Source organism: Jatropha curcas, chromosome 8 (assembly GCF_041381405.1).
Source record: "Jatropha curcas cultivar XTBG-Jc1 chromosome 8, XTBG_Jcur_1.0, whole genome shotgun sequence".
In the NCBI taxonomy this organism is placed as follows: Eukaryota; Viridiplantae; Streptophyta; class Magnoliopsida; order Malpighiales; family Euphorbiaceae; genus Jatropha; species Jatropha curcas.
In genome coordinates, this window is record NC_143158.1 from 6,271,654 (window position 1) to 6,292,420 (window position 20,767).

Genomic DNA, 20,767 nt, shown 5'->3' on the forward strand with positions numbered 1-20,767 from the left:
ACTATCTCAACTGCTAGCATAATAATGACCAGCGACCCACTGTAGCTGAGGAACAATAGCGAGTATGCAGATTGCAGAAAAAAATCAAAGCAAAACAGAAAGCAGTAATACGCTTATGATAAGAGTTGATGAAGAAACCAATAAGAACCCACCATTAAAAGTCAAACAGTGCTTCGCTTCTGATGAAAAACCAAGAATTTGGACTTCTACAATATCACTCCTTGTACAAACGCTTTTGCCTGCGGTGATGCTGTTTGTAACCAGAACCTCACAAGTTTAGAGTGAGAAACATCTTGGAGCAGCTGAAACAAATATGTTTTCTAATTGTCAAAACAGGATCAACGCTCGTTCTGTTCTCCATGATTGTGAAGTTAGGTGTGTATCTCAGGGAACCCCAACAAGATAATCCAGTCCCCTGAGATACACCTAAACTAATAAAGAATTTACTCCCTTTAGTGACAATTCTTTACTAGAAATAGCGTACTTTCAGTTTCATATGCATGCATAGTCTACTGCTCCATAGACAAATGTCAGACAGGAACAATGGAAAGAAAACGTACATCTAGTTTCAAATTCCAAGTCTAGATGTAGGGCACCTGACTTGCACAAACAGAAACCTCAGTTCAACAGTAGAAGCTAGAAAAATTGAGAAACCAAAAGGACTACATCAATTTGGTGGTTTAATAGACCTAGTACTAATGAGTAGAAGATCTGATACTCAATGGTCAAACTCTATGATATCGTACCAGAGGCTGTAATCACTGAATATGGGATGCAGAGCTGTAAACTGCTGAAAACTGAGGACTGATAAACAGAACATGACATCTTCTAGTAAATAATCTGCAATCATTAAGCTCAAACAAACAGCCTCTAAATAGAACCTTTAGCTTAATAATTATAAACATAAAACAATGGCAGAGTGGACTTGCGGCCACAAAAGTGCTTCAAATGCTGGTCAGCTGACTCAGATCCGATCAGCAAGGTACTTCACAAGTGAGTTGACTGGCTTAGCAGTGTCAACACCTTCAGTGCCCCTATGCTTAATCTTAATCCGAGCAAGGTAATCAGCTGCAATCCAAGCAAAGCTCAAGATTGTTGCATTTCCAGCAGCATCAGGCTCTTGTAACTCCAGAGACTTCTTTATCCATTTGGGATGGTAAGTGACCTGGTACCACGCTGATGCCTTTCTCTCATATAGCAAGTTTTTCTCATCATCTGTGAGTTGCTCAAAATCCAAATCCATCTTCTCAAAAACTTGCCTAAATTCTTTCTTGAGTGCACTGTAAGAATGCTTAAGCCTCTCCTTCAGCTCCCCAAGCTTCCTACTATTGTACATAGGCATTGACCAAATGTGACCGGTGACCAACTCCTCTTCTTTTTTCACTTTATATTGTCCCAGAAGACCCTTCAGCTGTCCATCATATGAGCACTTTTGATCCCAGGCTTCAAGAATGTAATCAGCAGATCCCAAAACCTCCAGATTAGTATCATAAGGGATATCACCAGATGAACAATTAAGCTCAGAAGATGCAGCTGCATCATCATCACCATAAGCATCTTTAATATCGCGATAGAGTCTTCCCAAAATTTTGGTTGACTTGTATGATTGATACTCTTCTTTTCCCATGAAATCGGGATACATTTTGGGTTTCAGGTATTGTGGCAGAGTTACAAGTTTCCCAGTCTTAGGAAAGTCAACAGCTGTGGCAGCCAATTCTGCCAGTTTTATGCAATTTTCATCCAGAGCCCCATATTCACTCAAATCAGCACGAACAACATGAGCATTACAGATTGCCCCCAAACTCTCATTTACCATGTTTTTTGCAAAAAAATCTATAATATCCTGCAGATTTATTACAGAAGTAATCAGATGCTTTTAAGTGGTAAAATTAGAATTCTGAAACATTGTATTCCTATAACCAAAGAAATAATAAACTGACCTAGGATCTGAATCTCAGTAAGACTAGCACACTTTTCATTATTGATACTGTCATCTATTTACGTCATTTTCTAGACAAAATTGAACAAAAATGATCTTGTTCCATCAATTTGCTTTTCTACTATATCTAAACATTTCACTTAAACCCAAAAACTGAAAAAACAAATGTGGCATTTAAGATGGAGAAATTTTCGGGAATTTCATTTTGTCATTCATAGATTCCAAAATCATGCTGGTAATTAATGCTTAATTCACCAGTTCTCATGCAATGGCAAATAATAAATGAATAAATTAGTACTATGGAGCACCTAATGTGCAACAAAGGTGGTTGCTCAGTAGATTGCATAATACTACACTAGAGGATTGTAATGATGTCCTGAGTACGTACATGAAAAAGATATCACTTATATTTGGTCAAGATGATTTACAATGCCATCATCTTCCCTAGCAGAAGTACAATACAGTTACTGTAAATAAGTCAGGTATCAGTTCATGCAATACTATGGCGGAGAATAACAGGCAAAAGCTTGTTCCGAAAAGACTAGTATAAATTACCACCATTACCGATTTGTAAAGAGAGCAAAACAAAATTGTCCATTAAACTTCAAAGATAACACTCAAATAGAGCGGAAAAGTACCTGATGACTGACTGGACGACTCAAGAGTTTAGGTTCAGCAGCATCATATTGCATTGGTGTCCAGCTCTGCTTACTTGGAGGAATAAGGTTTTCATCCCATGTCACAAAGTACAGATCTCCATCCAGGTCACTTCCGGAAGCTTCATTTGTGTGAGGTCTGTCACCCTTCTGCGGAAAAACAAGACAATCATGCAAATGGCACAGACCCGGAGCATCAACAGCTTCCAGAATCCTTACATCTCCTGGATGAAGACAAGGATTTTTAGCAATCACTACAGTCCCTGTGATTACTTGCAGATTTTTCTTGGTCTCACTAAATCTTGAGCCGTGCTTAGAGAAACAGGTCTCCAAAGATGGGTTGGACACTTGGATAAAGCATTGGCCTTGTTCAAGCACCCCTAGTTCATCCAAGCAGCCCATCAGCCATCTCCCTGAGGACACAAAAATTCTGGCCTTTTCTCTGAGGTCGCAAAACTGTGCAGCTCTTATACAAGTTAGCATGCCTCGTAAATGAGGTTCATTTTGAGGCTTGAAACCAGCACTTAACATCAATGCTGCAGTGTTACCTTGCTCAGTACATGATGCAGTAATGACATCAAATGCAACATCAGCATCTGTTAGCATCTTATTCAGTTTGGAGACCATAGCAATCTGCATTTTCCAAAATATTTCATCAGAAACATTTAAAGTGGAAAGCAAGGTTATTATCTGCCTGTTTAAGAAACCAGGCTGAAACCTGGTCCACGAGCAAATCTCTAATGTAGTATGGTTAGACTGGAACTTGTTCATACTGGGCCTCAAAGACAGGCGGATCCCATCACCTTGTGCCGGCCAGCAGGCTACAACTCCTTTACAACCAGCATATCTAATCTGGTAAGCACAAGGTGGATTAATGTCCAATTTCAATTTTTCTGCAACTGCCTTTGCGAGATCTGGAGTTATCATGCCAATACCATCAGAGAAGGTATAACCATTCCTCTCAATATCTGGATGCGCAAGATTAACTTCTGCTGATGGAACTTCTACAGTTGCATATGTAGAAGAGAAACACTGGCCCATCCGAGCAGCACATTTCGCAATGTTCTTGTTGGTGAACTTCCCCATCCACTTCCTGATTTGGTCAACCCTAATTTTTCCATCTTCAGCAAAAAACCAAGCAGAGCGATCCCTCAATTGATTGGATGAGAAGGCCAAAAATGAGTACCTCCGGCCACACAAGTAAAATCCATCTGTCAGAATACTCTTCACCCTTTTGAAGATTCTGGTCTTTTGAGAAAAAGAGGTAGAAGTGATGTCTCTCACTATAGGAGCAACATAATAAGTTAGAGTGTTTGCGTTGATTGTCTGCAAGCCTTCATCCATAAAGGTTACCCTTAGAAACCGATCAGCGAAATTTTTATATTTTCTCAAAACTCTGTTGGAAAGTTCTATTTCAGGAGGCAAGCAATAAGCTCTAGTAGGTGTAATAGCCAGCCGCCTAATTTGTACAATATCATCCAGCTGCTTAGGGCACTTAAAGAGTTTGGGATTCTTTAGCAACCATTCTTGGACAGCTTTGAGCCTCCTATGAGCATCAAACACAGGTCGCTTGTAAGAACAGATATGCTTCAATGCAGCCACATTAATATCCGCAGGTTGGTTTCTCAGTAAATCAAAGAAATCGTCAGATAGTTGGTGTTGATTGAATATTCCTTTATGCATCACAGCATTCACGAGGAACACTATCTCAAAAGCTATCCCTTCCTTGCGATGAATACAGAAGAAAGGATCTGACATAGGCATCCCATAATCTGGTTCATTCAGAATCTTAAGTGGTCGTCTGAGGGAGTCCACCTGCACCCTTCGTTCTTTTAGATAGTTTATCGCCCTCTCCAACTTTGCACCATGACGAGGAGGAATTGAAACTCGATAAGAATTACACCTTCCAATGGCACCACTAGGTGTAAAATCAGTGGTCCGAATCCAAGGGTCATCGTCATCCAATAAATTAAATGGGACTAACACTTCAATGTCATCATCTGCAGTTCTATACCAGACCCAAGGTGCTGAAGCTAATTGCAAAAGGATAACTAAGTATGAGGTGTCTTTGTACTGCTTTATCTCATTAATGTCTCTCACCAAGAACTCCAACTTAAAATCACATCTGATAACTGCATGCTTATTTGTGTCTTTGATGGAAAAGGCAGTATCCCTTGTGAAACAAAACTTGCATGTCCCATCGAAAGGATCCACAAGAAAATCAACTCCAGAAGGAGGTCCTCTCCAACCAACCAAGAACTCATCACGGCTAACCATCATTCCAATCTCGATACATACATCAGATAATTTAGAAGGAATGGTTTTTCTCCTCCTCTGGTTCAAGGTGAATGGATTTTCAGGCCCCAGACTAACCTTCAATGGCCTGTCATTGAGGAAGAGCTCACAGCGCCCTGCAGCATTCTTAGCCCATGTAGCGGATTCAGCTAAGGCAAAGTGCACAAATGCATGGGGCTCTACCCTCTTATACTCATTTGTTCTATGGATGCCTGCAGTGTCAGTTATCTTAAAATTTGGATAGGATTCTGGGGGAGTCCAAGATGTCTTCAGTCTACACCGCCAAACCTGTCCTATCACCTCTTCCAAATATGCTACTAGATCTTTTGCATTGACATGATTTTCAAATCCACCAAAACTAACTTGAGTTACAACTGTGTCTTTCTCACTTCTTTCTGTCCCCATTCTGTTGGCGCAAATTTGCCAATTTCAGGAACCAAAGGTTGCAGATCAAAATTTCCCAAATAGATCTCCGAGAGAGCCTGATAAATAACCAAACAAGTACATATGGAATTAGAAAAAAAAAAAAAGAACAGAACTTTTTAATCTAGAATAACAACCATTAAATCTATATGTAATGATCAAATAAACATACTCAAAACATCACTACAATACCGAATACAAAATCCTATGGTCAAATATAACAGTTTCCTTTTTCATAACAAATAGCAATGGTTTTCTGAATACTCCAGTTTCTTCTCTTTGATTGAGATTCTTAAAAGCCAATTGAAGAATTGAGATTCTTAAAAGCGAAGTGAAGAATTGAAAGTAAGAAGTTAGACTGGAATTTCCATGCAACAATGGAGAAGCAAAATGACTATAATTAATTAATTAATTAAATTGTTGACTAAAAATAGAAAAAGTAGTCAATTACAGTACCCATAGGTGCAATCAACTATACAGACAATCGAACCTACATGATCAAAGAAAGAAAGAAAAAAAAAAAAAAAAAAAAAAACCCAACTAACCTTTTTCTCTCTTAATCCTCGTGTTCGCGAGACTTGAATCGGAGAGTTCGTGACAGAGACAGAATGGGATGGTGAAGCAAATATTCATGCGCGCTTTGTTATTGTTATCGTTAGCTTCCAAGAGAAGTTGGTTTACCTTTTGTTCCCCTTACAAGAGAAGCTGAGACAGACAATAGTGACAGTATTTCTCTCTGCATTTTGCCTTTTTTTTTTTTTTGTTTCCCCTATCATTTCATGGACGAACAATTTGTAGGCCCCACAGTATTTCATTGCACTCCCTCCCTTCAAATTGACAATTTTTCTTAGATAATTAAAGAAAATAATTCAATCATCTCAATCTTTTTTTTAATAAAATAATTAATTATATTATATTAATTAATATTTATTTAAGTGAAACAAAGCTCGGTGACTATTAAAGATAAAACTGAACATTAACGTTATTTTGAAATAAAAAATAAAAAATTGTCAAATTTAACTAAATAAAATGAATATTACTAGCCAAAAAATATTAAATTTTCCAATCTTCATTAAATATTCAATTAATTTAACATTTCAATTAAAATATAAGCTTTAAAAGATGCTTAATATATTGAAATATCAAATTTTATATGTTTTACAATTTTATTCTATTTTGATATTTTTATTAATTTTACTTCAATTTTGACATTTTATAGCAGTACCACGGTCAATTGCAATACAAAATATTTTCATTATTTTTTAAAATCATTGTACCAGTCCGATAAAAAAGTAGAAAAAATAATATTTTAAAAAATTTCATTTTTTGAAACAAATAATGATGCATACCTTAACTTTTAATTTTTTTTGAATAAATTTGATAATTAATAATTTAATAATATATTTTAACTTTAACAATTTCTTTGTTTTCAATCTTCTTTAATTTCTAGGAATTACTCACTTCACCGATCTTTGATGGTTGATGGGTATCCAAAGTACAAATACTTATGAAAAATCCCTAAACACAACATAAAAATTAATTTAATAAAACACAAATATTAATTGCATATTTTAGTTTATATAATTCATATTTTAAGGATGATAAAAAAAATCTTTATTTGGGTTAATTGTTTGGATTACTAATAAAGTAAAATTGTTATTCATTTAATAAAAAATAAATAAAATAACTCTTTCATTATCTTACTTCTTTTCATCTCTCAAATATTATGTTTCTAAATTTATAAATATGTCACCCACTAAATGTAAATATAAAAGAATAATGAAAATTTTTTTTATTCGCAATATCATCTCGCATTGCTACAAAATGGGAAATTGAAGTAAATTTGATAGAAAGATTAAAATATGGTGAAATTATAAGAACAAATATTCTATGACAATAATTCTTAAAAAAAATTACAGGATTATTGAAAACAAAATTGAGTTTCTTATGATTTTTAGTTTTTAAAATTATGAATTTTTTTATTTTTTAAACTAATATTTTATGATTTTTTAGGATAAACTGATAGATGGTATATCAAAATTATATTTTTCAATCAATTCAAAAATTAATTTGAAGTCAATTTAGACCAAATTTAAAATAAAAACTTAAAAAGTCAATTTACATAATTATCTTTCTTATAGGGAAAAATGTTTTTGACTTTTGACTACTTGACCGTGAATGAAAATGAAATTAACTACTTAGTCAATATTTTTTTAAAGATGTGTTAACATGTTCCCGTAATTTGTTATCTTTGAATTAATAAATTTTTCAATCAAAATTATACTTTTTGTTATTAATTTTAGACCAAAATGTCATTTATTATTGAAATTATATTTCTTTATGTACAAATATTTTTAAATAATATGAAAAATCAATTCATATTGTTAAGATTAATACGCTAAAAGCAACAGTGCACTTATTCATATTATTAAACAAATTTATTTTTGCTTTTGGATAAAAAAATATAATAAATATACATGGTATTTAGGTCTTTTCATATGCACTTAACAACAAGAGATATAAAATTTTCATATAATGACTAATTTGTTTAATAGTTGCAAACCATAAGGACTGGTAGAAAAATGGTTGATTTTTTTTTTTGAAAAACATATTTATTGCCTAATATTATAAATATTTTTGTGCAATATTAATTAATAATAATTATGTAAGTGAAATAAAGTGTTATGGTATTATAATCAATAAAAAGAATAATGTAAATTAATGTTTTTAGAAAAACTTAATTAAAAGCACGTAGAGATTTATAAGCGTACTTACCTTAATACTTTGAACGGTCTAAAAGTCGCCACGTATGTGCCAGCAATATATTTCCCGCCAAAATTAATATTGCCCCCCATCTGTAACATAAATAAATAATAATAATCCCCCGTATCACCACCAATACAGAAAACCCCAAAACTCCTTTCTCTCCATTTCTCTGCAGACTGCAATTTCTTTTGGCTTCCATGGCACCCCAAAAGCTAACGGAATACGAGAGGAAGAGGCTCGAAAACATACGCCGGAATGACGAAATGATGGCCGCACTGAAGATCCACTCCAAAGCCTCTCAACTCTCTGCTGCTACCAAACGCCAACGGTCTCTCTCTTTCTCCCTGGATTACTCATTTTTTCTTTATTATTATATTTTGGTACTGATATATAGAATGGATTATCTGTATGTATGTGTTTTAATTGCAGAATTGGACCATCCAAGTCCCATAAATTGAGTCCAGAAAAGAAGAAGAACACCCAAACAGAGTCTCCGATGGTTATTAGGCGGTCACTTCGTGCTCGAGGAATGCCGCCAGATTCAGGAGGTTTAGATATGGATTCTATTGAGACTCCAATTAAAATACCAACTCCAATCAGTTCACCAAAGCCCTCGCCGCGTGTAATGGGTCCGCTTAGTATGAGGGATGCTTACAGTGGAACAGGGTCTGATCGAGAACTAACAGGCACAATTTTGTCTCTTGAAAAGAAAACCAATGTGGATTCTTCAATTAAAAAGGAATCTGATGGATTTGAGGCTGTAAAAAAGGAGGAAAATGGTGATTTTTCTCATGAATTGGTTGAGGGAGTGATTAAAAGTGAGTATTTTGATTCTGAGATTAAGATAGAGAAGAAGGAAATTCAGAGTTGCGTTGATTTATGGTCAATGGATTTGAAACCAGAGAATATAGCGAGAATTTTGCCTGGGAGGATAATGATAGTAAGATTTTGGCCTTGTACTGATGTAAATATGATTGTAGCAGGAAACAAGTTTGGTAATATTGCATTTTGGAACGTGGATAGTAAAGGAAAGGAGGAAGGAGATGGGATATTTTTGTATCGCCCGCACACTGCTCCCGTTTCAGGAATTTTGTTTCAAAAATCTTGTCCCAAGGTACTTTTGATGCCAAAAATTTCAAATATTCCTTTTATATTTTTTATTCCTTAAAAAATTTGAATATGTAAAATTTACAATTTCTTGGCTAATGGCTTCTTGTAGATTTCGTGTGTATATGTTGTGGGTTAAGTATGATTTTTGCAAGCTGATAGGCATTCCTAACATAAACTATATGCATTTCGATAGATAGGTTAAGCTGGTTGTTAAATGAAGGTACTAACCATACCATTGCAGTTATTGGGAAATAATATAGTGGCATAATAACATATTTATAGAATTGCCTTCACACTTGTGTCAGTATTTACTACCTTTATCTGTTGAACTTGGTAGTTGTACTCATTGTCTAACATGTCATTACAAATAACTTTGTAATATTTTTCTAGGCTGCTTGAGCTTTTTCCCTGAATGAACATTTTGATTGATGGGATTGTCATCCTTAGCTTATTTATAATTTTGTACTTAAATTTTAATTTCAAAAAGTTTATGGGCATTAACTTGATTAACAAAAGATGACTCATCTGATATTCTTTTTAATTCACTAGTTTATGAGTTATTTATGATAACATGACTTTGCCCTGAATGGTACTTTTATCTCCATTTAGCTTAATTTCTTTGAGTTCAGAGGCTGAATTGGACACAGCTAAAATGTGCTGTGCCATCACGGGAGCAATATTCTGAATTTGGAAGATATGGCAAGCAATTCACCTAGGTTCAGAACAGGTTTAGATCATCCTACTTTGGTTGGACTAGCACTTATCAACTGTTAAAATGCGATTAGAAAATGTAATGTCTGGAATGTTGTAAATCATGTTTCTATGCCCTTTGAATAGACCACCTGAATTTAACGACTTCTGCTTTATACTTCGTTGGCTAATGCTAACTGATATGACTAATGCTATTTGAGTTATGATTTCATTTGATTCTTGTTTCTTAAATTCAAGTGTAGATCTTTACCAGTTCCTATGATGGATTTCTTCGATTGATGGATGCTGAGAAGGATGTATTTGATCTGGTATATTCTTCTGATGATGCTATATTTTCCCTCTCCCAACGACCAAATGACATGAATGGCTTGTATTTTGGTGAGGGCCATGGAGGATTGAATATCTGGGATGAGAGGACAGGAAAGTCTTCTTCGCATTGGATTCTTCATGAAGACAGGATCAACTCCATAGATTTCAATTCGCAAAACCCTAATATTATGGCCACTAGTTCTACAGATGGGACAGCTTGCCTCTGGGATTTAAGAAGGGTAAATGCAGATAAGCCTGAAAATTTAAAGATAATAAGCCATAATAGGGCTGTGCATTCTGCATACTTCTCACCTTCTGGAAGCTTTCTTGCAACAACAAGGTAGATATTGCTATTCATAACACTAGAATCATATATGATATTGATTCTTTTTGCTTTAACCTTTTATTTTGTTTGTGGTGGGGGTTTGTTGGGAGAGTAGTGTTGATGACACTGTCGGTATACTAGGTGGTGTTAACTTTGAAGACTTGTCTATGGTATACCATAACAACCAGACTGGCAGATGGCTTTCTTCTTTCAGGTATACTTTTTGCCAATTTAACTAATGCTTATGTGGATCTTTCATTAGGTTATAATCTTGATTTTCAACATGTTCCTTTTCCATTTCTTTTACTTGAATTTGCATCTTGCTACCTTGTTTATTATCTTGGACTGGAAGTGGTTCTGATATTTGTTATCTACTAGTGAGATTCAATCAGGCTAAGTTTCCTTCTAGCTTCAGTGATCCCATGATTCCTCACTGGGATTTTCTTTTCTTTTTGAAGAAAGAAATTGCATTTAATTTTGGTTAATCCGTGTTGTATGTTTCCCATCTTTTTTCTTTTTTAAAAATGAAGAAATTGCAGAATACTAGAATCTTGCTAAATGAGTAATTAGTATTGATTTTTAGTATTGCAAAATAATAGTTTCTTTGTTGCTGTCTAATGTGACTAGAGCAATATGGGGTTGGGATGATTCATATATCTTCATTGGCTACATGAAACGAGGAGTTGATGTCATCTGTCGCTCACGAAGAACAGAAATTTTGACTCTACAAAGTCCCCATATGTCTGCTATTCCATGCAGATTTGATGCGCATCCTTACAATGTTGGAATGCTGGCAGGAGCAACTAGCGGGGGCCAGGTTTACATATGGACTTCAAGCTAGGAAAGCAGTAACTAATTAGTGTGTAATATATGTCGAGTCCTGACTGTCCTGTAGTCATTTCTCATGCACTTCCATGTTAAATGAAGTTACTAACTGTTGTAAAATAACAACTGCCGTTTTTGATATCTCGAATAGGTTTAGTCCCTTATTTTGTTGACAAGTGCTCCAATTTAATATTGCTTATTTGGAGAGCTAAATGCTGGTTTTCTTTTGATTCCCGTTTTCCTTTCTATTGGGTTAATAAGCGTCTCTGTTATGTTCCCCTTCTAGCATATAAACTTCTGTTCATACGCAAAGATGCTTGGCAAATAAGGTAAAAGCTACGTTATTGTGCGTTTAAATCACCTTTAAGTGTTGTCTTAAATTTTCTGCTGCCAACTTCTCAACAGGGATGGTTTAAAGATGACAGCTAAAACACAACATTTGCCTGAAATGTGTCGAGATATTCCAAAGGTATACCAAAAACAACGAAAGCAAAAATTGCATTAATTTATTTATTCATGTTCTTCCAAGAGGTCAATTCAGCAGGGATTAGTTGTTCGTTACAGGAAAGCACAGCCTGTGCCATTAAATTCCCAAGCCAAGCATGGTACAATAGACCTCTTGAACCAAGTCCCCCAAATAACCAATATTTACAATTATAATTTTCTCCAACAAAATTATCAACACAGCCCAAAAGCGGGAGCGATCCATGTGGGGTTAGTGGTGGCATTGCCCTCAAACCTGCCCTTGCTCCGGTAAAAGTCCAGTCCTTTATTCCTGGGTAAAAAGCAGACACCTTTGGTAGAAGCTCTTCAAGAGCGCTTGAAGCTTCATCTGCTGAGACATTCGGAGATGAGTTTTTTGACTTCCACTGCCATGTTGAACCCATATATAAACTGCGTGTCCCCTGTACAGCAAGCCATGCATCTGATAAAATTGAAGGGCCACAGTCCGGATACTCTTCCCTGAGTGTTCCGCATGATGGGTAGGCAAAAATGAGCTAAATCAATATTCTGAGCTCTATCAAATTGCAAGAAAAAATGCGCACACACACATATACATTTGGCAATGGAAAAGAAAGACTAAATATTATCAATTTCTGAAATCCTTGTAAGATCCTTAACAAATTTAGAAATGCTAGATGTGCTGCTCAAACCAAAAATATGCTTTTCATGCAACTTTTCTGGCATCTGAAAATCTTGTTTCATTTTTTCACTCGTTTCGAAGGGTTTTACTCTAAACCTATAAAACAACATTGGAAGAAGAGTCTTGCCACAATTCGAATGCAACTTATTCAATAAGATGTCCAAATGATCCTGCTTAAAAACCCTTGAGTTAATTGTGCACATAATGGATGGCTTAAGCTTTACCTTATATTACCAGGCAGCTGAAGGTGGGCAATTACACCCCTACATGTCCTCAAAGGAAGCCTACCAGAGAGTTCTGGAAGCATGTCTGCCTTGGCACCAAGACATATTATCACTGCATCATAGTCCTCTATATAAAATACAGACGGACAAACAAATCAAGCAACAAACAACATTATGTGAGCTTCAGCTTTCCCAGAAGCCAGACCACATCAGTCAAAACGTTGTCCCAGACAATTCAGAATGTGTCAAACACAAAACATAAATATTGATGTACAGTTGCATCTATCTTCTACAAGTATTTACCAGTTCACTTTCATTTTCTGCACACTTATAGGGCACTTGCTCAATTAAAAACATTTATATGCGTTACTGCTCTCTATCTGCCATTGTAGACAATATATGCTCAATTCCCAATCAACAATTAAGTATAGGAAGCTATAATTGTATATTCCAAGATTTTTCAATCTTCACCATTTTGCTTTTTGGCCTTGCATAAAAGATCAAGCATAATTGTCAAATTTATACAACCTGGATAAGCATAACCTACAGAGTCTAAAATGTGAATCTCCTTTAGCGAGTTTTACCTCCTAATTCAGCCAGGTTTTTAATAGATTTCTTATGCAAGTGTAGCGACTTTTGTCCATGGCTAGAAGAGGATAATTCCTTCACTAGATCTTCACAAGCTGAGAAGAGTGCCTGGAAATATAAATAAAAAATATATAAATAAAGATAAACAAACTACTCAAAAAAAAAAAAAAAAAAAAAAATTCAATTGTTAGTTCTTCAGACCTGAAGATATCGTAGAGGATGAACATTTACAGCTTGAGGCATGTGAAAGGCCGAGTTAAAAGGTAGACATATATGAGGCACAAGTTTTAGGGCAGCGTGCTTATCTATGGTCTCTATTCTGCAACTGGCATCGTAATTCTGAGCATTCTAATTGCAGAAGATAGTAAAATAGATATTACTCTAAAATACATATGAAATTCATTCAGGCTCAAATGAGGAGATTGGAGGATTATTACATCATACAACGCATTCAAATTCTTCATGCTTGTTGCTGGTCTCAAAATGCCTCTGATATGAAAGAAAATAAATCAGCACCAGAAAAATAAAAAAAAATAAAAAAGAAACCCATAAAAAAGGAGGGGAAAGAATAAACCTTCTTCTAACTATAAAGCCATCAACAGCTTGACCGAATTCTCCATGTTCAAAAGTTGATTCCTTTAAAATAGCTGCCCTTTCTGCGACACTTAAAAGCATCAAACATTCTCTCCAACACTCAGCACCCCTCCAAAGAAGCTTAGCTGCCATAATTCACGAAATTTGAGCCTCATTGAAAAAGAACAAATAGTAGAAATTTGACATAATGTAGTACTAGTAGGCGAAAGAAGAGAAGGAAGAAAAAAGAGAACCTTTCGGAGAATAAGGGTGGAGGAGACCACCAGAAACTCCAGAGGCACCTCCTCCAATTCCTACTTCATCAAATATATCAATCCTCACATTTAACTCCTTGTGACTGTGCTGCAGTTTTGGTAATGATATTTGCCTAAAAAATATCACAAACACATCCAAATATACAAGAAATCGAAATTATCCGTACAAACACAAACAAAGCCAGCAAAGAGACCTTCAACAAATGCCAAACGACGGAGAGACCGGCAAAACCAGCGCCAAGCACCGCGTATCTGCATGGATAAATTTACAAACCGACATGGCTATAGAGAGAGAAAGCACAGAAACAGAAGAAGGATTACCTGAGGGGAGGTAAGGAAAGAGAAGAAGAGCAGTGAAAGGAAGAAGATAACAGAGGAGAAGTGTTTATTCTGCTGGGTAAAGCACGGAAACAATCGTGGGCCACCAGAGTTGGCCAATCAGAAACAAGCATCGTGTAACCCACACACCAGAACTCAGCCCTTTCTTCCGCTATAACAGTGAAAGGCAAGGAAAGCAAACAACGCCTAATATTTGCTTATATTATACAAAATTAAAAAAGGATAAAAAAAAAAAATTAGTGTCCGCCAAAAAACTGGCTCTGGTTGGCAGCTATGACATTTTTTTTATGTATTTTAGATTGTAGAAATGGGAGAAGACTGAATTTGGCTCTTGATTTATCCAAAAATAAATTTTTTTTAATGTAATTAACTCCATTAAATGATAAAAACATCCAATTTATTGCTATTATTTTTTATTTTTGATAAACGAATAATTTTTACCTTTAGTATAGTAATAATTTAATTAATTAAAAATTATTACTTTTACTGTTTATCAAACTAAAAATAATTAATAACAATCTTGGCTTAAAGGTAACGAATTCATGAAGCTGAAAAAATCTTTACGCTCTGACGCCAAAACGAAAAACAATAATATATTTTAGCATAAATTACAGGCTCTTGCGTAGTAAATTAATCGTTTAAGCTTGGCCAAAAAGAAGTATGTCATCTGAAACAGGAAGAAAATGAATACTATACAGGATAATAAAAATCTCTAATTCAAAATAATATTATAAATACAGTTTCACAGTTGGTTAATGTTAACATGGAGTTCTCTTTCTGTTGCCTAAATTTTAACCTGCAGACAGATTTTATGATGTTAAGATCGCTTTCTTCTGGATCACATAACTGAAGCTATCAAAACATATGTTCGCTCCATTGGCAGTATGGCTCCCTAATACATTTCTTATAATTAGAGAGAATTTTGCAAAAGATCACAATTTTCGAACAATGATGCGCCGCTCGTGCTTGTACTCAATCTCATCCCTTTGATGCATAACTATAAGAGCTCTTCTCACCTGTCAAATGTAAAGAAGATATCAATAAATAAACATTGGATGCCATGCTGTACCGTTCTGAAGTATGACTCAATTTGTTTAAGACATTAAAAAATCATGTCACTTGTGGCGACAGATGTACAAGAGATTTCTCAATCAACTCTCTGTTTCCTTGCATTGGACTTCTAGAATTTGCTATAGGAGTGTGGCAAGGATGTTTTAAAGGAGCCACATATCTGAATCTGACATCTCGAGCAAAATAATAAATCATAGAGCACTTTAACTAAATACTTACAATTGATTCATTCATCCCCATCCTAGAAAGTTCATCAATCAGCTTTCTTTCTGATATGCGCATGCCAATTCCTATTCTTCTCTTTATCTGAGCTTCTGCTTGCTGTTTGGTGGAAAAAAAAGAAAAGAAGATATTAGAATGGAATTTACGTTATGCAGGAAGCGTAGGAAAAGCAGATCAGTATTCTAACAATCCATAAGGAAAAAAAAAAAAAAAGAATTGAAGTCACAAACCTTTATTTCGGGAGTAAGAGTCACTTGTTGATTTATGCCAGATTGTGCTGCTTCGATTGTTGAAACCTTGAAAAGATTTACTGCTTCAACCACATCTGCCTCGGTAGCAACATGGGACCTAAGATCACAGCTCATGACAGCAGGGAAAATCAGATAAATGAAGCAATGAAATATGAAAAAGGAAAAAATAATACACAAGTTTACATGTGCATGCATATGTAAGTTTATTTAAAAATTATGAGAGAATGCAATTCATACATTTAATCCCAATGCATATAAGGAGAACTGAATTTGGTAATATGGGTGAAGACACGGTTGTTTGCTAGGGAATCGAAAAGGTAAAATTTAAAGGTACACTGCACAAACAGGGTTAAGGAATTGTTCTAGGCAAGTCAAAAGCATTTTGCTTTCTGTACATTGACCAACAATTTATTAGTTCATATTCTAATTTTCATGGATCTTGACCATATAATAAGCAGTCATTTAATATATCATGTTTAATACCAATACTTACAGTTTCATTTTAGCAAGAGCCTCACTCAACCTTATGATAGCTTCAAGCTGCCTTACAGTAATGGGTACTGCAGCAGTCTCCCCGGTTTCATTTGCCTGCTTCCTCATGTCCTAAACAAATAACCATATTGACAGCAGATGTTAGTTAACTGATTATTAACCAATAGCACTATTGGCAAAAACACATTGTCTTTTTGATAGTATGGTCTACCATAAATATCCAAAAGAATTCCCCAAAAACTCTATTTGATATTCAATAATGAAGTGAAACAGTAAATGTTGGTTATCTTGCCAAATGTAGATAGCTGGAACGTTAAAAAGCAACATAAAATAAAAGGCAACAAGGAATACAGGAGAAGATATCATGATTTATTATTACTGTTGTTGGAAATGCAAATATGCAAGGCAACTTAAGGATTCATATGTAGAAACTTTCCACTTTCATCCAACCTTCCCCAATTTTCATCAATAGAGCTCTCTAAATGACTTCAGAATTTGATGGATACAGCAGGTTTTATGACCCTAATACCAAACTGCGTATCTTACAAGTTGAGTTAATTTTGCAAAAAATAGAACTAATGAATTGTCCACAGTGTGTTACATGATGAAGCAGTAAGACTACCTGTCTGAATCTGACATACTCATTTTGCAGTCTATTGGATGCAGACTCTGACAGACGGGGATGGCATTGAGTTCGACAATACTGTATATATCTGCAGTAGTCAATGCCCATATCATTTATCATCTCATCGGTCTTTTATAAGAAGAGGATTGAGGTTCTAAAACCAAGATGCTTCATAGTACACATACCTCTTCAGCCAATTCTCTTCTTTAGAGACTCTACTATCGGTGGCAGTTGTGCCAGCAGATGCATGAACTTTTATTATATGGCTAGCTATGATCTGCAGCAGGAAAATTCTGATTCAAGCCACTGAATGGGCCTATTGGCATTTGGAAATAACATTAATGCATGTAGACATACTGCTCAGACGTAGTGCAAAAAGACCATAGTTCAGTTCTAAGAAATGAAGCAGTATCGGTAACCAACTATTGCTTTTTACTTCAAAAATTCCACTTCAAAATCTGATATACGGCTTTTGCATCTTTTAATTTATCGATAGATTTTCTTCCAAGCAAAGTTGTTAAAACATTTTAGATGAGCAAGAAAGTTGAAAAATACCTTGTCCCGATTGTAGTCTCTCCTATCTTTCACAATGAAGATCAAGTCAAATCTGGAAAGAATGGTCGTCTGTAAATCAATATTTTCCTGTGCAGTCTGAAAAGTGAACAATTTTTTAGTTTCTTACAAAGAATATGCATTAAATAACTTGATAAAGATGAAACAGGAAATATTACTGCTGACCTTAAGATCATCATAGCGTCCTGATGGAGGATTAGCAGCTGCAAGCACGGATGTTCTGGAATTGAGAACAGTTGTTATTCCTGCTTTTGCAATGGATATAGTTTGCTGCTCCATAGCTTCATGAATAGCAACTCTGAGCCACATCATTGTAAAGTCTCATAAATCCATAAAAATGAAATATGGTAAAGACAGGCATTAAATATTCTAGTTTAAATTACCTATCCTCTGGCCTCATTTTGTCAAACTCATCAATACAGACAACACCTCCATCTGCCAAAACCATAGCTCCTCCTTCAAGATAAAATTCACGCTGAACAACACATATTTGTGATCTAAAGTCAGATAACTTCCATGCTAGGCTGATAAGATCAAGAAATTATCACTTGTATTCACGCCAGAGAAGATCAAGAAATTACCGAGCTGCTATCACGTATCACAGAAGCTGTAAGACCAGCAGCGGAGGAACCCTTTCCAGAGGTGTAAACAGCAATAGGAGCTGTCTTCTCAACAAACTTCAGAAACTTCACAAGCAAGACAATTATAAAATCAGCATCTTATCAGCGTTGAAATGAGAAAAAGAAGCATGAACTACTAGGAGTTAATATTTATCAAGAATTCGCAAAATGCAAAGCATATGTAGATTATAAGACCATTTGAACAGATGCATAAAAAAACAAAGCAAGCATTCCCCTTTCACTTCTAAAGAGCTCTCAAATCAAAAGATAACCATGAAGCTAAAAGCTCACCTGTGACTTAGCAGTGGATGGATCGCCCAAAAGCAGTACATTTATGTCACCTCTTAGCTTCACTCCATCCGGCAAATTCTGTGTTTAGGAACCGATTGGTTGAGACGTCAAATAAATTCCATAATTATCACAGGAACAAGTTCCAAGATATACCTTTCTGGAACCTCCAAACAAAAGACAAGCCACTGCCTTCTTCACATTTTCTTCTCCAAATATTGATGGAGCAATCTTGGAGCATATAGCTTCATATGCATCTATCCGTGAAGCAAATCTTTTGAATTCTTCTATCTGCATACACCGTTCCATAAGTAAATAAAATCAAGAAAAACAAAAATTTATTTCATCCTTTACAGTAAGCCGCAAAAGATATTAGCCTACACTTAAAAATATCAAAACCTCTAATCAATTTGCAAAATATCTATGAATTCCCTGATGAAGGAAACATTTAGCAAATAATGATTGAAAATTGACCATTGATCTACTACTGCAATTTATCTAGCACAGTGGCAAACAAAACAGATTTCTGTAATTTAACAAGCAGAGTTGAATGACCAGATCTCTTCATGTTTCCAAAATTTTACCTCTTCTTGTGTGAAAGCCGCATGACCCTGAGAGTTGGCCTCATTTACTTCCTCTATTCCCACAACTCTGATATAAGGCTGTCTAACTGCAACTGCTCCCCTATGGCTGCAGAATAACAAATGCTTAAGGTAAATCACAATAATCAGGAAACAATTTACACATATCAAAATTTAAAAATTAAACCAAAGATAGAACTACTCCTACTTGTTTGATGAATTGGCCGCTTGAAAGATGCTATAGATCCCTATAAGAGTCAATCTTGTGCCAGGTACAATCGTTTGGACAAGATGCCGATCTATTGATAAAAGCATGTTTCTAGGAAGCTCTCCAGTAGGTACATCCTTGGAAAACCATAAAGCACCTCAGATTATAAAAATTTAACTCAAAATATCCATTGAGTTTGGTCATATCAAGATAATTACCTCAGGATTTTCCTGCAGTTTCAAGGTTTGCTGATCAACATACCTACTCTTGTCAGGAACCACCATCCATGGATCAATTGGACACGGTTCTTCACCAGGCTACACGAGTTTCAATCAGAAAATTAAATTAGGGATCACAAAATCAGAAACCATAAAAAAATTGTAACAAAGGATCTCAAAATAGACCTGAGGAACATGATCGCATGAACGAGGCACTATTGCCCCTCCAAGGCCTGGACGGCAAGGAACTTCCTTAGTGCTCTGGCAATTCTTGCATACTAGACTCACATATGTTGCCTTTGCCTTGACCCTTGAAGCAGCTATAGTAATCCCAGCTATCTTAACTAGTTTTGAGATATATTGAGCCTGCAAATGAATATAAACTGAATCATATATAGCTATATATCCTACACGACCAATAAATCAAGAACCGCCGTAATACTTAACAAAACCCGAAGAGGGAAAATGAACACTAACCCCAAGGGATCGCATGGAAACTGGATCCTCCTTAGAACTCAATAAGATCTGCACTTCTCTAACCTCCGGTTCCTTCATTTCTCCACTTTCTGCCTGCTCCTTCAACCTCAAACTCCGTAGAACCTCAACCGCTGCCGTCTCAAACTACGCGCTCAAAACCAAAAATCAGATGACATAATCTGGCATGTATATAAAATCACATTATAGAAACAGATCGTACCAAGGGGAGGTAGTCGGCGGGGGAGGAGCGGAGGAGGGAGGGGAGCTCTGCATCGAAGGCGAGGAGGTCTTCGAGATGAACAAGAAGAGACTTAGAGTTGTGGATAAGACTTTCGCGATAAGGGAATACGTTTTTCTTGCTCTCAAAATTTCTGATAAATTCCTTGAATTTCTGGAGGATGGTGTGGCGGCTGGAAGCGGCGGTGGCGGCACCATCGGAACCTGAATTAGGAAACTGCGCCTGGTCGCTGTAGTATACGGCTCCTTCGTCCCAACCAGACATCGTTTCTGAATCTGTATTTGTCTCCTACAGAATCTCTCTTCTCTCTCTAAAATGATATATCTGTATGGTTAAGCTAACGACTGAAGTTAGAGGAGAGAGGATTTTGTGGTCTCGCAGGGACTCTGGCGGGAAACTTT

At 35.8% G+C, this 20,767-nt stretch overlaps 4 protein-coding genes across 6 annotated transcripts; 1 reads left to right on the forward strand and 3 right to left on the reverse strand.

The window, feature by feature from the left end:
* Positions 1 to 544: 544 nt before the first annotated feature.
* On the reverse strand, positions 545 to 6,073 carry LOC105633469 (RNA-dependent RNA polymerase 6). Its single transcript, XM_012216063.4, has 3 exons — positions 5,859 to 6,073; positions 2,578 to 5,372; positions 545 to 1,843 (listed from the first exon to the last, which is right to left on the reverse strand). The coding sequence occupies exons 2-3, from the start codon at positions 5,293 to 5,295 to the stop codon at positions 965 to 967; spliced, it is 3,597 nt and encodes a 1,198-aa protein (XP_012071453.1). The 5' UTR covers positions 5,296 to 5,372; positions 5,859 to 6,073; the 3' UTR covers positions 545 to 964.
* Positions 6,074 to 8,195: 2,122 nt separating this feature from the next.
* DRS1 (DROUGHT SENSITIVE 1) lies at positions 8,196 to 11,572 on the forward strand. Its single transcript, XM_012216061.4, has 5 exons — positions 8,196 to 8,407; positions 8,509 to 9,193; positions 10,143 to 10,549; positions 10,650 to 10,748; positions 11,162 to 11,572. Exons 1-5 carry the CDS (start codon positions 8,277 to 8,279, stop codon positions 11,373 to 11,375), a joined length of 1,536 nt encoding a protein of 511 aa, XP_012071451.1. The 5' UTR covers positions 8,196 to 8,276; the 3' UTR covers positions 11,376 to 11,572.
* Positions 11,573 to 11,831: 259 nt separating this feature from the next.
* On the reverse strand, positions 11,832 to 14,737 carry LOC105633467 (FAD-dependent oxidoreductase family protein). Of its 3 annotated transcripts, none has more exons than XM_012216058.4 (9): positions 14,485 to 14,737; positions 14,358 to 14,415; positions 14,143 to 14,251; positions 13,890 to 14,034; positions 13,753 to 13,804; positions 13,517 to 13,654; positions 13,312 to 13,423; positions 12,728 to 12,854; positions 11,832 to 12,322 (listed from the first exon to the last, which is right to left on the reverse strand). In XM_012216058.4, exons 1-9 carry the CDS (start codon positions 14,613 to 14,615, stop codon positions 11,866 to 11,868), a joined length of 1,329 nt encoding a protein of 442 aa, XP_012071448.1. In that variant the 5' UTR covers positions 14,616 to 14,737; the 3' UTR covers positions 11,832 to 11,865. The 3 variants fall into 3 exon arrangements, with proteins under 3 accessions (XP_012071448.1, XP_012071449.1, XP_012071447.1); XM_012216059.4 differs by having other exon boundaries at positions 12,728 to 12,839; positions 13,517 to 13,663; positions 14,485 to 14,728; XM_012216057.4 differs by having other exon boundaries at positions 13,517 to 13,663; positions 14,485 to 14,724.
* A 465-nt stretch (positions 14,738 to 15,202) lies between these two features.
* MCM5 (Minichromosome maintenance (MCM2/3/5) family protein) lies at positions 15,203 to 20,727 on the reverse strand. The gene is made up of 18 exons (XM_012216056.4): positions 20,349 to 20,727; positions 20,129 to 20,272; positions 19,838 to 20,017; positions 19,652 to 19,750; positions 19,434 to 19,570; positions 19,229 to 19,334; positions 18,801 to 18,935; positions 18,648 to 18,725; positions 18,318 to 18,422; positions 18,120 to 18,211; positions 17,902 to 18,034; positions 17,719 to 17,814; positions 17,349 to 17,440; positions 17,161 to 17,251; positions 16,540 to 16,649; positions 16,026 to 16,143; positions 15,793 to 15,894; positions 15,203 to 15,518 (listed from the first exon to the last, which is right to left on the reverse strand). The coding sequence occupies exons 1-18, from the start codon at positions 20,628 to 20,630 to the stop codon at positions 15,435 to 15,437; spliced, it is 2,184 nt and encodes a 727-aa protein (XP_012071446.1). The 5' UTR covers positions 20,631 to 20,727; the 3' UTR covers positions 15,203 to 15,434.
* Between the last annotated feature and the right edge of the window lie 40 nt (positions 20,728 to 20,767).

Coding starts and splice junctions, on each gene's coding strand:
- MCM5 (XM_012216056.4), bottom strand. CDS start 20,630: ATGTCTGGTTGGGACGAAGGAGCCGTATACTACAGCGACCAGGCGCAG. Junction 19,571..19,651: donor AACTGCAGGAAAATCCTGAG/GTAATTATCTTG, acceptor TGGTTTTCCAAG/GATGTACCTACTGGAGAGCT. Junction 15,519..15,792: donor TGGGGATGAATGAATCAATT/GTAAGTATTTAG, acceptor TACATTTGACAG/GTGAGAAGAGCTCTTATAGT.
- LOC105633469 (XM_012216063.4), bottom strand. CDS start 5,295: ATGGGGACAGAAAGAAGTGAGAAAGACACAGTTGTAACTCAAGTTAGT. Junction 1,844..2,577: donor GTCGTCCAGTCAGTCATCAG/GTACTTTTCCGC, acceptor ATAAATCTGCAG/GATATTATAGATTTTTTTGC.
- DRS1 (XM_012216061.4), top strand. CDS start 8,277: ATGGCACCCCAAAAGCTAACGGAATACGAGAGGAAGAGGCTCGAAAAC. Junction 9,194..10,142: donor TTCAAAAATCTTGTCCCAAG/GTACTTTTGATG, acceptor ATTCAAGTGTAG/ATCTTTACCAGTTCCTATGA. Junction 10,550..10,649: donor AGCTTTCTTGCAACAACAAG/GTAGATATTGCT, acceptor TTGGGAGAGTAG/TGTTGATGACACTGTCGGTA.
- LOC105633467 (XM_012216057.4), bottom strand. CDS start 14,615: ATGCTTGTTTCTGATTGGCCAACTCTGGTGGCCCACGATTGTTTCCGT. Junction 14,035..14,142: donor CCACCCTTATTCTCCGAAAG/GTTCTCTTTTTT, acceptor GAATTATGGCAG/CTAAGCTTCTTTGGAGGGGT. Junction 12,855..13,311: donor AAACCTGGCTGAATTAGGAG/GTAAAACTCGCT, acceptor TATTTTATATAG/AGGACTATGATGCAGTGATA.